Genomic DNA, 16,794 nt, shown 5'->3' on the forward strand with positions numbered 1-16,794 from the left:
TAATAATGTAGCATATACAACGGAGATTCAAGTCAAATTGTAATTGAATGTTTTTTTTACAAATTACCTCTCTTTTTCAATCTGCAGCACTGTAATTTTCTGTAAAATGTAATGCAATATGGAAGGTGTACAGAACGCCCCCCAGATATGCAATTTCCTGTTTGTGTGATTGACTCACTGATTTTCCCAAAAGTCTGCACTAAGATGAAAATCAGACTTTTGGCATCCCCTGCAGCAAAAATTAGTTTTTTTGTGACCTACTCCCAAAAGGAAATCACGTCTAAAGGGGTGCGGACTCATGCAATTTTCCTCAGAGCCCTGCAGGTGCAGCAGCCGATTGATAATAAAATCACTCCCATACAGACTCACTGCACATGGAAACAGCTATTCCTTCAAAATAACAAAAAGTAGGAATCTACACTAAAGTTTGTTAAAATCCCTGCAATGTACCGTACATAAATCACCCAGAGGGGATTTTTTTTTCAAAAGTGGAGTTAAACTACTGAAGATGGGAAAGAGGCACCCAGTATTTCAAAAGGGATTCAGTAGTGACGGGTCTACTTTAGGGGAGATCCATTGTCTGCAAAATGTCATAACTGAACAGGATTATGGATCCTATATCTGTATATCAATGTATATGTGAACAAATCTTCTTCAAACCGTACCATTAGTAAGTTTCATAAGTACCTAAATGCTCATCCAGTTCAGGGTGATCCATTTTCTTTTTGGCAATATACCAGCTACATATAAAAAAATAAATGGCACATAAAAAATAAAATTATAAGGTATCTGAAAACAAATTCCATGGCTTTCATGCAGCAGGGAAACAGTCCTCGTCTAGGTAAAGATGTGCTTTCTCTTCAATCCGTTGCTAATTAGGGTATGTGAAAGACCCAGGAAAGGATTGTGCTATGTCAGATATAAATGCTGGTCGTCGTACCTTCTAAAGTTTAGAGTAGTCTCCGTTTTGTTGGAGATCACCAATACTTTCATAGTCACTTTCCCCATGAGGGGGGACCCCCTGGCCAGCATTACAGAAGGTAGTAGTCCTGTCCTCTTCTCGACATATTGATGGGATGGCTTCGTACTCTGGGTCCAGTCCACCGTTTAGGATGTCCATTGGAGGCGGCAAGCCAATGAGATTAGGGCTCTTGTCAATGTCCCTAACTGCAGCAAATGACCCATTGCAAGTAGTAGGAGATATCTCAACATCCTGGATGTAGGAATAATGGGAGAGATCTTCTTGATGTCTTCGGGATTGTCCAGTCTTGGAAATTCTTGAATACATGGCAGAAATCTAAAAAGTAAACAAGTAGTAATGGTTCAAATACTACAAAAGTAAATGTTTCATATTACAACTTCATTGTGGAGTATCATTTTCATCTCACATGTAAAAGAGCTAAGTGTTAACATTATTGCAAGAGATTTGCATCTAAAGTCAACCTGTACTTTGACCACAATGGGTAAAGTAACAGGTTCACTTTAGTGGGGGGATCATAAGGTGCAAATACTAACCCTAATGCCGCGTACACACGATCGGAATTCTGGCCAGAAAAAGACAGATGAGAGCTTTTTATCAGAAAATGCAACCGTGTGTATGCTCCATCGGAATTTAGCTGTCCGAATTTTCCACCAGCCAAAAATTTATAGCATGTTCTCAATTTTCCAGACGGAAAAACTTTCTATCGGTAATTCCGATCGTGTGTATGCAATTCCGACACGCCAAAAATCACGCATGCTTAGATTCAACTACGAGACAGAAGCTATTGGCTACTGGCTATTGAACTTCCTTTTTCTAGTCCCGTCGTACCTGTTGTACGTCACCGCGCTATTTACAATCGGAATTTGATGTGACTGTGTGTAGGCAAGACAGCTTTTGCCGAATTCCGTCGGAATTCCGTCGGGAAAACCATCAGAGCTTTTTCCGATGAGAATTCAGATCGTGTGTACGTGGCATTACTGAGGTTCCGAGCCATCCTGCTCCCTTTTCAGTATACTTAAAGCACAACTCCACTTTTGTTGAGAAAAAAAGACATTCCCCCTGGATGATCTATGTACATTGCAAGGATTAGAACAACCTCTGTTGCAGATTCCTACTTGTTTGTTGTTCTGAAGAAATCCCTTCGGTTTCTCTGGGCCCATATGGCAAAATGAATCTAATGGGAGTGGTTTCAACATTTCACCAATCAGCTATGGCACCTGCAAAGCACTGAGGAGAAATTTTGCTGGACCTGCATCCCTTTAGCCCGGGTTCACACTAGCGCAATCTCAGAGATCGCATGTGATTGGCACCTGCACTGCAGATCACATATGATCTCTGAGCATGCGAGTTCAGCCATACAGTTGTATGGCTGAACTCACATTGGATTCGCACAGAAAATAGTGCAGGTACTTGTTTTCCCCCACACTAGAATCGGATTGCATGGGTGTTCTCACTTATGCGATCTGATTCCTGTGCTAGTTCACAGTTCGCACTGCGATCTGCGAACTAAACTGGAGGTGTCATTAACTTTAATGACACCCGCAGCGGTTTGCACAAGGCAGTGTGAACTGCCTGCGGGAGAGGAGTGATGCGGGAACCAGTGCTGTAAATCGGGCTAGTTCCCACATTGCATCAGTGTGAACCCAGGGTTAGAAGTGTTCCTATTGGGAGTACCTCACCAAAAATGACATTTTTGTTCCAGGGGATGCCTGAAATATGACTTGTATCTTGGTACAGACTTCTGGGAAAATCAGTGAACCAATCACACAAGCAGGAAATTATATTTCTGGATGTGTCCAGTACACATTCTGTGTACAGAACAACTCCAGGTAGCCTGGAATATTGCATTTTCAGAAAATTACAGCACTGCAGATTGAAAAGGAAATTTCATTTTTAATAACATTCAACTACAATATGACTTGTGTAGGCTATATTATTTTTTCTTTATTTACCAGGGCTATATATATACTACTCCTACTCGTTACATTCGCTTCTGGGTCTGGTGACTGGAGCTTAGACACCAGGCGCTGCACTGTGGAGGCGTATAGAGAGTGCCAACGGTCTCCCATATCAAGAATTAGATGATATTACTTAGCTGGGCTGGAGGCACAGCAAGTGAGCAGGGGAAAGAGGGAAGACTAAAAAAATTCTTTATGGTCCCTTAAGTAAACTAAACCTGCCAAGTAAGGGCAAACTAGTGGTCTATAAATCATTAGTTCTTACATATTCTCCCATGTGCCTTCTACTATTACATCTGTGGTGCATAGTAGACCATGTACATGTTACACTTGCCAATCCAAGGCTGGAGTATGGTTGCCGCAAGCATTATAGGAGAAGTAGGACCAAAGCTCTTTTTGGCCCTACTTCTCATGTAGGCCATAGAAGTGCACTTCTTTCTGCATTCTTGTGACCATTATCAGCCAACAATGGGCTGACATCACTCAGCTGGTCCAGACTCTAGGGAGATTCTGTTAATGCCAGCCACTCCCGCTCGCCCCCTCTACAGTCCAACGCTCAAGTGAACACTGGAGGGGCACAGCAGAGAGCTGGGGACTGAAAGTCATCCAGCTGTCTGGTCATTGAAGACTGAGAACTGTGGTTCTCAAATCAAAGTGGTCAGTGGCCTTTGATTGCTCAGTTGTCGTTCTTAGAGGTGGAGGGTGACCAATGCTGCATCCACCAAGGTGAGTATGGATGTTTATTTTTTTTCAAAACCTGCACTTCTCATTTAATATTGTGAAGGTGGTTCACAGTATGGGGGAGTTATGTCTAAACTCACCTACTAGTGGAGTTGCAACACTCCCACTAGGGTTACCAAGACACATACATTCCAGCAGCATCCAGCCATAACTACCTCTCCAGCTTAACCCCAAATCCTTTAACTGCAATGTGAACATACTGATGGAAGTCAATAAGCTTTTTTTTAAAGGAAAACTTTGCAATGCATTTTCGCAACATTTGAAACTCCTCCCCTTTTTTTATACCTACAGGTAAGCCTATAAGATGACTTACCTGTAGGTACAGTAAATATCTCCTAAACGAGTGCTGTTTAGGAGATATTTACTTTAGTAGCAGCTGGTGACGTCACCGGGGCATGCACACTGCGCATACTGTGGCATACATACACACACCCCTTCCCTTTGGTTCTGATGAATGGAGGTCTCCTCACTCTAAACCAGTGATTCTCAACCAGGGTTTCGTAGAACCCTTGGGTTCCTCAAGAGGTTGCTAGGGGTTCCCTCAGCATTGGGCCATTTCTACCTCTCTGATAAATTCCCACCGACACCATTGATCTTTTTAGCTATCTGTAAGGAGGTAATTCTTTCCAATGACCACAAGTGTAAGGACCATTCTTCCCACTGACCATCACACTAATGTATTATGAGTTGTATATTTCTGATTTTTTAGCAGGGGTTCCCCCAAGACTGGAGAACTTTTTCAAGGGTTCCTCTGTGTTGAAAAGGTTGAGAAAGGCTGGTCTAAACAATCACAGGCTAAGTGTTATAAGAACAGTGCCGGTAAAAACTGCAAATATCTACCTCTGATAAAAGCTGCTCAGTTATCTCCATGGCAGCCTTGGGAACAAAATAGATTAAATTAAATTAAATTATATATAAATATTAATTATATATATATATAATTTCCAGTAGGAATATTGCTGTTTTTTGGGACATTTGAGTAGCTTGTAACTTGGAAAATCGCATAATAGCAGCATTTCTTTGGCATATACCCCTTTTTTATTATATATATATTTTTTAGGATGAACACATGATCTATTCGGGATTATATATTTTATATATACCGACCTTACTCTGTAGGGTGTGGCTGATACACATTAGACCATCTTTATGATTGTAATAGATTCTAGTAGGAACTGTTTCTGTTGCCTTTTTTCTTGATCCTAATAGAAATAATTAGAACCTTATAGGATTTGAGGAATCCCGGTAGAGGGATTTTTCTTCACTCTATTTGTAAGGAGTTTTATTTGTAGGTAGCGCCAATTACCCCGGTTACCATATTGTTATATATATATATATATATATATATATATATATATATTTTAGTTATACAGGTTCTTTAAATATATGACAGCTACACTACTCATAGTACATACTGAGAGCATATTTACAGGATAAAGTCCCAAAAATGTTGTCATCTGCATATTTTATTCATAGAATTCTCTGTTTATACAATGACAGTATTTCTTTGATTTATCTGTCTATTTCATAAAACCAACACGCACTTGACAACCCGGGAGATCAAACATGCCGTAGCCCCCACTACATCACACAACTGGCTGACAATGTGAAGCCTGCCTGCAGCCAGGTAAGATGGCTTAATTCAAAGAGCAAAATTCCCTGGGGCTACTATGAGGATTAATATGTTAATACATACGTCATCTTCTGTCAGGCATGGGTCTTCTGCTCGAGATTTGTAGGATACGCAACTTTGTCTCTAAAAGAAAAGAAAAGAAGGATCAATACATATATGTCTATACCGCAACGAGAGCACTATTTATTCTGGCTCAAATCCTCTTGGGTTATTATCCCAGGTCTGTGGAACAAAGACCTTACTTTTACCAGCTAATGGGGAGTTATTATGTAAATGGGGCTGGCAAGGAACATGGGAAGCTTTCATACATACAAAGTATCAAAAGATCTTACAGAGAACTGTGCACTAATGAGTATTTGTAATAATCTGAATCTCCATCCCTGAACTGTAATGAGAGTGTAACTTTACCTTATTTCATTTTTATTAAGGCGGATGTCACAAGGGCAATCCTATCATTGGGGACAACTCATTGGCGATTGCCAACTCACTGTTTTTTTATTAAATTGATCTCTTGCTAGCAAGGATATCACGCCCTTGATTGAGCTGCATTCTGGGCTAACAAGGATGCAATTTCATTGGGGGACACGTGAAAGCCTCTTTAGTGTAATTCTGCTTCTGGTGATATGCCACCAATTGCAGAATAACCCGTGTGACATCAGCCTTAAGGCTAGTACACACCAGTAGTTTTTCATTTAACCCAGTAAGGCTGAACGAAAAAAAAAAGACAGCTCTGGAGGAGCCGCTGTACTAATCATGCAATGTTAGTGCAGCGATCTCCCCTGCTGTGCTATTGTGTTCTGACAAGGGGATAGCCCCCCCGCCAGAATACTCCAGTCAGCACTCTCAGTCATTTACTGACAGCGCTGATCGGGAACCGATCAGCAGACCTTTTTGTGTTTATGTATTTAGTTGCATTTAGTCCCTTACAGATTAGAAGTGTCAGGTTCTGAAGGCCGCTATGTACCCGGCTCAGTCAAATAAACTGGTGGTGCTTGCAGGGCCACCCATGGTCCGAACTTCAGCCAATTCACAGCTGTCTATAGGGACCTTTCTGCTGTCCCTTCTCCTGCCCTTGCTTAGTACTGATCAGAGAGTTTCCAAAAATTGATATATAATAAACATGCTGGACTGCAGAGAAAAAAACTAAAGGCCTGGTTGGTTTTAATCTTCTTCGGTGGCCTGGTGGAAGCCAAGTCAACCTCCACAAGAGCCTTACAGCTGAAACGTTCTATTCTGACAGGGAGAGAACCAAACCAAATACCAGCTAAGTCTGGGATGCATGGCTGTGCTATTAAATCAGAGTGGAGATTTCGATTCTCACTAATGGTTGTTTATGATCAATTCTCAGATAAACAACATTTTATTGTAAGGTCTTGATCAGACTGTTAAAAAAAAGTGTGTCACCATGTGTGTTCCCAAAACCTGCTTAGTGCTCCATGACTTCAGGAATGCAATTATATTGACTTGGATCAGTATACACCAGCACGCAGTCAAATTATTTGCAATGTGTGCTGCAGGCCCATTGATTTTCATTGTTCCTTTTGGCAGCCCCCTATGCATCAGCACAAGAGCTATGTGCTATTAAGATTTTTTTTTTTTCACTTTGGCACAGGTTCATTGAAAAAAAAAAAAAAACGGTTTCAAATTCTTAGATGTGATTACATTGGGATTTAAAGCCCATTCAGACCGGTTGTCTATACTCTGGGTTTGCACCTAGCAGGTAACCCATAAAAGTGGAGGCAGATGTAGCGGTTCTACAAGCACAGTCGCATGTGAAGATCTGACATGCTGGCAGGAGCGAGTACATAGATCTGATACTATACAGTCAGATTTCTGCACCTGCTTCTGCCTGCACACAAGCTTTTGACATGTGACTGCACTTGTAGAGTCGCTGAATCTGCCTCCACTTTTATGGGCTGCCTGCGCACAGCTTCCGATGTGAATGCAAATGCAGCAAAAAGAGGCTAAGCATGGAGGACATGTCTCGGTGGCCATGTGAATACACCCTTCCTTGGCAGATATGACATTTCCCAACTAGTGTAAACCTTTATAGAGATCTGTCAATGGTCTTTTTTCAGAACACACAGTGTAGATCAGTTGTTCTCAACCCTGTCCTCAAGTACCCCAACACACCATGTTTGCAGGTTCGCCTTTATCTTGCACAGGTGCTTTAAATCAGCGTCAATGGCTTGGTATTTTGGACAGCTATTTTAGAGAAATTCCCAAAATATGGCCTGTTGGGGGTACTTGAGGGCAGGGTTGAGTACCACTAGTGTAGAGGACTCCATCTTCATTTCTCAGCTCTGATGTACAGTGCAAGAGGCTGATACCAAGTCAAACCCAGGTGCTTACACTTATTGCATTTAAAAATGAATTTAAAGATGTAATAATAAATACAGAGTTACATTATTCCATGTCTTAATTCTTCCTGAAGCTCGGCTTTATTGTGAAACTAGAACTACTCATCCGTGAGAACTTGCCTTGTCATCCTGGCTGGCTCCCTCCAGGTCCCCCTCTTGGTCCAGTTTCTCTTCCTCCACTTCTTTTCCTTGTACGTTTTCATTCTCATCCAGGAGTTTCTTAGGTAGTGGTGGGGGTATATCCTCATCCTGAGATGTTGGTGTGCTGGCTGCACTCTGAGTATTGATACTCTGCCTGCTCTTTCTATTATGGTCCACCGAGGCGTATTCCACTGCAGCCTCCGTTCTGCGCTCTGTGATCTGTGGGCTGGCCTGTGCTGCACCCATCGTGACATTTCCAGAGTCTTCCAAACTGGCCGATGAACTAATATCCTTTAATTCTTTCACAGTTTCATAGAGACAGTCTTCTATAATGTTGTCATGAGAAGAGCTGTCTTTCAGCACTTCATATGGCCCCTCGGTATAGAGGGGGGCATCATTTTCTAGGCTCCCTGATGATAGGACGGATTCCCGGTTGTCAGGAGGGATCTGTGGCAGCTCTCTGGTTTGAGGGCATCGTATAGATTTCCCTGCAAAGTCCGGAGGGTCACACAGGTCAGGGAGAGAGCTCTGCACATCTTCATAGGTTGGGACGCAGGTCGCTGCGCTGTCCTCCGAGACTGAAAAACAAACATAAGATTTTACGTCAAACCTACATATGAATAATATCGAAGCAGAATTAAAAACAGACAATGTACACTGCATAGTAAAATCCAAACACTGACCAAAAGGGGCAGTTAACCCCAAAGGGAATACCTTCTGCCACCCATCACTTGCCAGCCATGACTCTGCTGAGAGTGAAGTTTCTGGGTTCCCCTGTCTAAAATACATTCTATATAGATTCCCTGGTGGGCCAATGAGGAGCAAATATCCCAGACAGGGAGACAAAACAAAGAAGATTTGGCAGGCAGTCAAACCCTCTAACTCCATAAAGAATAATAATAATAAAAAAAGAAAGAAAAAAAAAAAAAGTGCATGCGTATATAGACATGATCCAAAAACATAAGCTCGTCTAAGTTGTACACTATGACTTTTAACTAAATATGGCTAAAGACCTAAAGAGAAATGTATAGCACACTAACCATCAAATGGCGTTAGTACTGCAAAGGTTCAACTAAAATGCAGTTTTGATATGACTTGCATATTTTAAATGCTTTCGCTTCCATATTTGTGTAATTTATGTATTAAATAAGAAAATGTGTACATTAACCACTAGGGGGAGCCCTGTATTTAACATACAGTAGATCCTTCCACACTTGACAACTGTTGGGCTGAGATATCAGCTACACAAGGTCTGCATTGTTTTCAATGACTTGGCTATTAAATAAGAGCACTAAAGCATGTAGTGCACAAATATTACTGTACATATATCATTACAAAACTATACACAGAAATGTTTTTATTTAATCTTACATTTAATAACCTTGTTTAAACCAAGCAGACCTTTACCCGTTTTTTTCTGAGAAAAATTACTGAAGTGACTACACTTTCTTTTTTGGACACTAATCATGGAGGACTATGCAATCTTTAGTCACCCTTCAAGGAATAAGGTCATCTATGTACATTCTAATCATAGTTAAAGCCCCGTTCACATCTGAACGATGATCCTGCATCACGTTTTTTGGAGAGGCACCAATCATTTGAATGGGACCGCTCCACAAAGATCTGTCAAAAAAGCTCATGTACTAAATTTTGGCACTGAGCCAAGACAAGTGACTGCTACCCACATTTGAGGTGCCATTAATAATGGCACCACAAGGGCGTTTTAATGCGTTTACAGAAATGCGCGTCTCTGCTATTCCCAGATGTGGACAGGGCCTAACTGGACATTGCTTGATAACATTGCACATGTTGGCAACATTTTCACTGTATTGGACTGGGGGCTGCTCCATATACAATATTTTAGCCCTTTACTGCACCTTTAAAAGAGGACTGTCCCCAGTCTGTGGATAAGTATCGTTGCTCTGCCATACCCTGATGAGTCACAATTTGTGTTTCAATTGCATTTGTGCTGCTGGTAGTTAGACACAGTAGAGCTGCATGATTCTGGATCAACTGAGAATCACAATTTTTATGCTTAGAACAAAGATCCCAATTCTTGGCGTAACATCATATTTCGCACTATACAAAAAATTGGGCTAACTTTATTGTTTTGTTTTTTTAATTCAGTAAAGTGTATTTTTTCCCCAAAAAATTGTGTTTAAAAGACAGCTTTGCAATACAGTGTGACATAAAATATTGCAACGACTGCCATTTTATTCTGTAGGGTCTCTGCTAACAAAAATATATATATTGTTTGGGGGTTCTAAGTAAATTACTAGCAAAAAAAATACAGATTTTAACCTGTAAGCAACAAGTGTCAGAAAAAGGCTTAGTCTTAAAGCAGAACTTCAGTTATTTTTTCATCTTTCCATCTATTAAATCTTCTGCCCTTTTTGTTTTCAAAGAGAAATATGGGTTTTGCTTTTTTTGGTTAATCCTACTTGCCTAGGTGAATTCAGTATCAGACCCATGCTGCAGCTGTTCCCTGGCATCTCTGCACTGAGAATCGAGCCATCGAACATTGCCGATGGCTCGGTTCTCACTCCTCCTCGAGCGGAGAGATGCTGCCCGTCAGCCAGCATCTCTCCTGCTCTGATCCTCCACGCTCATTGGAGCGCTGAGCTATGGAGGGGCGGGCAGCTGCCATTTCAGTGGTTTGGTGAAGCGGCCATCAGTCCAGGCACCTGGCGGATCCAAACTTTGGAAGCCATGATGACGCACTGTCTCGACTGATAGCAGTGACAGAGGAGAGCAGGATTCAGACCACTCTCCACTGAAAATGGGTCACAGGAGTGCAAAATGAATTGCATGCCTGTGAGCCATAGGAGAAGCCCAGGCTGGACTTCTCCTTTAACTTTGGATAAGAAAATTATTTTTTTCTGCCAGTAAATACCTTATACAGCCCACTTCCTGTTTCTTGTCTGGTCAAAAGCCTAGGCTTATGACATTGTGCACAGTTCTCCCTCTCACTCTTGTGAGAGTTTGCCTGGAATGTAGGGGGATGAGTCATAAGAGGGCCAATAAGAGCTGCAGAGCTGGAGGTGTGCCTCTCTGTGTTTGTGTAAATCCAGGAAGTGAACAGGCAGCAGCTTCAGCTGCCCACAGTTAAAATGGTTGCAGCTAGTGAAGGGAGATTTCTTCAGCATATTTTGAAAGGACAGAATCACAGTATATATAAAATAATATGCAAAGTGGTTGGAGGGAAGCTTCGGAATGGCAAAGATGTTTTTATTACCAATTATGTGAGCGGACTGCAGTTCCTCTTTAACCAATGCAATGTTTCTTTTTATCTCTCTTTCAGCGCTGAGCAACGTTTTGCCAGCTGCTCGTTTTATTTATTTTTTATTTTGACAGCTGTGAGCAGAAAGCTCTGCACTTGTTACATGAATCGTGGAAATGCCGCATTAAGATTATGTGGGGGATTGAATAGAGATTGCAGTTTTTTTTAACAATTAATAATAAAGCTCTATGACACAGCTAATGCTTGTTCTTGGATACACTATGGGTGATCTACAAAATGGACCAGTATGATAAATGAATCACTCTGGGCAACATTAGTTTATAATCTTCTCTTGAGAAAAAAGAATGGTGCTAAAGCTGGCAATAGATGGATTAAAGTTCACCAGGGCCCGGCTGAGATATGATCCATCTATGGGCAGACTGATTGTACTCAAGTCGAGCCATCAATTGATTTGGGTACAGCAAACAAGTTGGATTTTTAGCATGCTATTACTGCCAGCGGCTATAGCCACTAGCAGAAATGACTGTTCTCCCGCAGCCTCCCCCCATAATAGCTCCACAGGAGGGATTCGCCAATCAACACGAAATCAAGTGATTTTCTTTGCCGCAACCAGTGGTAGCAGGAAAGAAAATCGCATAATCTATGGCCTGCTTAAATCAGCTGTGGTGAAGGCAATATTCTAGAGGTGGGCAATAAATTCAGTCGATTCTCCTTCTTGGACTGGGATTATGATGTGTGTTAAGTGATTAGGCACACAATGAATGGTTTACAAGCTGATAATTGATGGTCATTAATTTCTGAATTAAAACGGAGGTAATGTTGATGGCACATTTTTCTAATTTATATTACTGGTACATTCTAACTTATACTACTGCACTAAGGGACAAATTTATGTCCAGTCAGCGGGGCCTATAAATGTCAGATTTATATGCCATTTAAAAAAAAAAATGGCAAACTGCATTTTTTCTAAGCTAAGTAACATACATTTCCTTCATAGTGCACACATAGGATAGAGGGGGAGAGAGGGAGAGAGACAGAGGGAGAAAAAAAAGAGCACAAAGATGGCAGCCACTCTGATCTGCTTGAAGCTAGTGGTGCCAGCACACCACACAAGCTAGACAAAAATGCAGCTAATATGGTATTAGTTGCATACATTTGAAAATCTATGTGGAAGCCACATTGCCGTGTGGCCCTCAACTATTAACTACATGTCAAACACAAGTCCCATGGGCTGAATCTGGCCCACCAAGCCTTGTCATGTGGCCCTTACACACAGTTTTACAGCCGCAACATGACACCCTGGGCGCAGACCAATCCCCAACTCTGCACCCCGGGCGCAGACTAATCCCCAACTCTGCACCCTGGGCGCAGACTAATCCCCAACTCTGCACCCCGGGCGCAGACTAATCCCCAACTCTGCACCCTGGGCGCAGACTAATCCCCAACTCTGCACCCTGGGTGCAGACTAAACCCCAACTAGCAAACCCATACATGAGCAGTGCCCACATATGAAAACAGTGTTCAAACCACACATGAGGTATCGCCACGATCGCTAGAGCAAGAGCATAATTCTAGCCCTAGATCACCCCTGTAACTCAAAACATGCAACCTGTAGAAAAAAGGTGCGCTTGTAAGACCGCTGCGCAAATACGGTGTGACAGAAAGTATTGCAACGACCGCCATTTTATTCTCTAGGGCGTTTGAAAAAAAAAAGTATAATGTTTGGGGGTTCTAAGTAATTTTCTAGCAAAAAAAAAAGTTTTAAACAACAAATCTCAGAAAGAGGCTTGGTCCTTAAGTGGTTAAACTTTTTTTTTTCTTTAATTGCACACAGTATAAGTACACTAAAATAATGGTCTGCGTTTTATTTCATACATACCGTCACCAGTGCTGATGGCGCCATTTCGGTAACTGCTGACCGGAGCTTCTGTCCCCAGGCTTGTTACAGAACGGCTGTGTGTCTCTTTGTCAGAAGGCTGATGGCAAAATATGTATAATTATTATACTGGAATAACAGGTAAAAGTGCATATCATTGTATCTAAACACCGTGTGCCAATATTGTACAAAAATAATGAGGTCTCAGATGACAAGTTTACGGAATAAGCATCTATTTTATTTTATTTCCTTACAGTCATTATACCAGCATTCTCCAGCTAAGCTACTAGTGGCACACGTCGGAGTCATCTCTGTATTCCTGTTTAGAATTCACTAGAGGGCACCTGACCTTCATGGGACTATATAGAGCAGGGTTAGGCAATAGTGATGGACGAACGTTTCGCCCGGCGGTCGTTTCGCGGCGAATTTCCGACATTCGCGGTCCGCACGTTCGAACGCCTTTTTCCGTCGTTCGCCGCGGCGGACTTACGTGTTTAATGTATACAAGAACTTTAACCTTTGGTGACACGTTTATCATGTGATACAGGACAGCCAATTGAGACATGACAGCACATGGACACTTGGACATTCCCCCTAACCTATAAATACACCCGATCCGGTGGCCATTTTACATTCTTTCTTCTGTTACGATAGGGACAGGTTCCTGTGTGGAGTAGGGAGAGATAAACCACTAGCTATTTGGTACACAAAAGTTCTTTTCAGGACTGGTATAGGTGTTAGGTGTTGATAGGTTTGCTGTGCTGCTGATTCTTGCAGCAGCCTGAGTGTCTTTTGTTAGTTTAGAGAAAGGGAAAGGACGGTGTATGCTACAGGGACAGCCAGATTAGTCTTTCATCATCATCATCATCATCATCATCATCATTAGCTGTTACTATCAAGGTCCACAAAAGAGCTGTTCCAGTAACCACTAATCGTTCTCTTTTTTTGCCAATTTGTATAGGGACAGGAAGGAAGCAGTGTTGTCAGGCAGTGAGGGTAATTTTAAAGACTTGCTGTTATTATTAGTTCCACAAAGGTTCTTTTCAGGACTGGTATCAGTGGTACAGTAATAGGCTTGTACATGTATAATATTCTTTCTTCCAAATATAGAAAGGATATTATACTTGACTGCTGCCCTTCTGCTGCAGTCTGCTAAACATTCACAACTCACTTGTTCCACAAAAGTTCTTATAAGGACTGGTAACTTGGTATAGGGTGCTACGGTACATAGGCTTGAGTGCGGTACAGTCTGCTGTTCTGTAAGGACCGCTATCGGTCCACAATAGATAGGGTTGACGTGCACCACTGCTGACCGCTGCCCTATACTGCAGCAGTCCTTCAGCGGTATAGGGACTGACGTACAGTCTGCTAATCACTAACACACAACCTGCTTGTTCCACAAAAGTTCTTATAAGGACTGGTAACTTGGTATAGGGTGCTACGGTACATAGGCTTGAGTGCGGTACAGTCTGCTGTTCTGTAAGGACCGCTATCGGTCCACAATAGATAGGGTTGACGTGCACCACTGCTGACCGCTGCCCTATACTGCAGCAGTCCTTCAGCGGTATAGGGACTGACGTACAGTCTGCTAATCACTAACACACAACCTGCTTGTTCCACAAAAGTTCTTATAAGGACTGGTAACTTGGTATAGGGTGCTACGGTACATAGGCTTGAGTGCGGTACAGTCTGCTGTTCTGTAAGGACCGCTATCGGTCCACAATAGATAGGGTTGACGTGCACCACTGCTGACCGCTGCCCTATACTGCAGCAGTCCTTCAGCGGTATAGGGACTGACGTACAGTCTGCTCACTTCCTTGACCCAAAAAAGCACACCGTACTATATGCCCCTACCCTCCTCTTTGAAGAGGTTGAGCGGTGTCATATTTCTACTGGGGCTGCTTATGATATCCCTGTGCTGTGCTGACTTCCTCCTGGGGGTTCTTATTATGAAGGGATCACACTATCCCTGTGCTGTGCTGACTTCCTCCTGGGGGTTCTTATTATGAGGGGATCACACCATCCCTGTGCTGTGCTGACTTCCTCCTGGGGCTGCTTACGGTGCTGCTGTCAGCGCTGTATGTCACGGTGCTGCTGTCAGCGCTGTATGTCACGGTGCTGCTGTCAGCGCTGTATGTCACGGTGCTGCTGTCAGCGCTGTATGTCACGGTGCTGCTGTCAGCGCTGTATGTCACGGTGCTGCTGTCAGCGCTGTATGTCACGGTGCTGCTGTCAGCGCTGTATGTCACGGTGCTGCTGTCAGTGCTCTGTATTACGGTGCTGCTGTCAGATGCCTCTATCACGGTGCATGTGTCATTCCGGTATGTCACGCTGCTGGTGATCATCTCCTGCACCCTCTTCTTTGCCTACCCTGGTCCCTGACCTTCCCTCTCCTCCATTGCCTTCATTAGCTCCATAGTCCTGAATTGTTAGAACAATTTCCCAAATAAAATAAAAATGCTTGTAGTTATCGATCCCAAATTCACCTCATACATGTATTATGTCATTGTCCAGATGGTGGGACTACGTTTTACCCCCTAATAATTACCACGTGGCCGCAAATTCGACATGAAGGTTTGCAAAGTTCGCCTCCCATTGAAGTCAATGGGGCCCGCGGCGAACGTTCGGTTTCGCGAACGTTTGGGTCCGTTCGCATTTCGCTTTCGCGAAACGTCCCGTCGGAAGTTCGTCCATCACTATTAGGCAACCTCGGCCCTCCAGCTGTTTTGAACCTACAAGTCCCACGAGACATTGCAAGAGTCTGATAATCAGAGGCATGACTCCTAGAGGCAGAGGCATGATGGGACTTGTAGTTTCACCACAGCTGGAGGGTCAACCCTGATCTAGAGAATGCAGGCCTATCATACAAGTAGCTGGTAAAAATATCCTGATATATCCATGCAGAGGGAGGGTGGAAATCTTTATAACATAATATCGTAGATTGTTGCTCTAGGGGGAATCCAATTGCCTGGGATTGGAATGAGGAAGGAACTTTTATGTGATTAGAAAAAAATTAGACCACGCTTTATAAAGAGTTTTTGCCTTTCTTTTGATGGAATACTCATGTGGCTATCTCTCATTGGTTGCTTGAATCACCAATCCTGGGAGTGGGGGGTCTTGGATGAGACCCTCAGGCTGAAACGTTTTGAAGGACTGGCCTTCTTCAGAGCAATGAGAGATAGCCCGACGAGCGCGTTTTTCTTCATTTTTATGATTTTATTCATATCTTTTGATCAATCTATTGGAGGATGCACTAGGCTGGCTGTGGAATGGATTATTTGAGTTTCCATTATTTTCTATAGGGAAACTTGCTTTGATATACGAGTGCTTTGGATTACAAGCATTCTTCTGGAACGAACTATGCTCATAATCCAAGGTATTACTAATTATATATATATATATATATATATATATATATATATATATATATATATATATATATATATATATATATATATATATATATATATACGGTATATATATCGCTTTTTTTTTTATATTAAGAGCCAGTTCACACCAGATGCAGTTCCATTTTTTCTGCACCAATACAGTCAGTTGCGGTCAGTTTCTACACCAGAAACTGACTGCATGGTGTGAACTAGAGCCATTGGAACTCATGGGTAAGGATGAGCTCAGGCGTGTTCGCATGGAACACGTGCAGAGTCCGCCAGGAAGTCGACGCAGCGCTGCGCTAATCACAGGCAGTGAGACATTGCCCCGATGTGCGGCTGCAGAGATCAGGCAATGTCTCACTGCCTGTGATTAGCGCAGCGCTGTGCCGACTTCCTGGCGGGCTCTGCATGTGTTCCATGTGAACACGCCTGAGCTCATCCCTACTCATGGGAAACGCTGTATATGCATT

General features: G+C 42.6%; 1 protein-coding gene across 2 annotated transcripts in view; it reads right to left on the reverse strand.

The window, feature by feature from the left end:
• Positions 1-281: 281 nt before the first annotated feature.
• PAG1 (phosphoprotein membrane anchor with glycosphingolipid microdomains 1) overlaps positions 282-16,794 on the reverse strand; it is a 381,650-nt gene continuing 365,137 nt past the window's right edge. For both annotated transcript variants that reach the window (XM_077492929.1, XM_077492930.1), the window contains 4 exons: positions 12,936-13,032; positions 7,795-8,393; positions 5,378-5,437; positions 282-1,297 (listed from right to left, as the gene is read on the reverse strand). In XM_077492929.1, the coding sequence (XP_077349055.1) occupies positions 944-1,297; positions 5,378-5,437; positions 7,795-8,393; positions 12,936-13,032 (1,110 nt within the window). In that variant the 3' untranslated portion in view covers positions 282-943. The remainder of the gene's footprint in view (positions 1,298-5,377; positions 5,438-7,794; positions 8,394-12,935; positions 13,033-16,794) is intronic.

This window comes from Lithobates pipiens, unplaced genomic scaffold, assembly GCF_037356315.1.
Source record: "Lithobates pipiens isolate NorthernLeopardFrog02 unplaced genomic scaffold, aLitPip1_a1.2 Scaffold_19, whole genome shotgun sequence".
In the NCBI taxonomy this organism is placed as follows: Eukaryota; Metazoa; Chordata; class Amphibia; order Anura; family Ranidae; genus Lithobates; species Lithobates pipiens.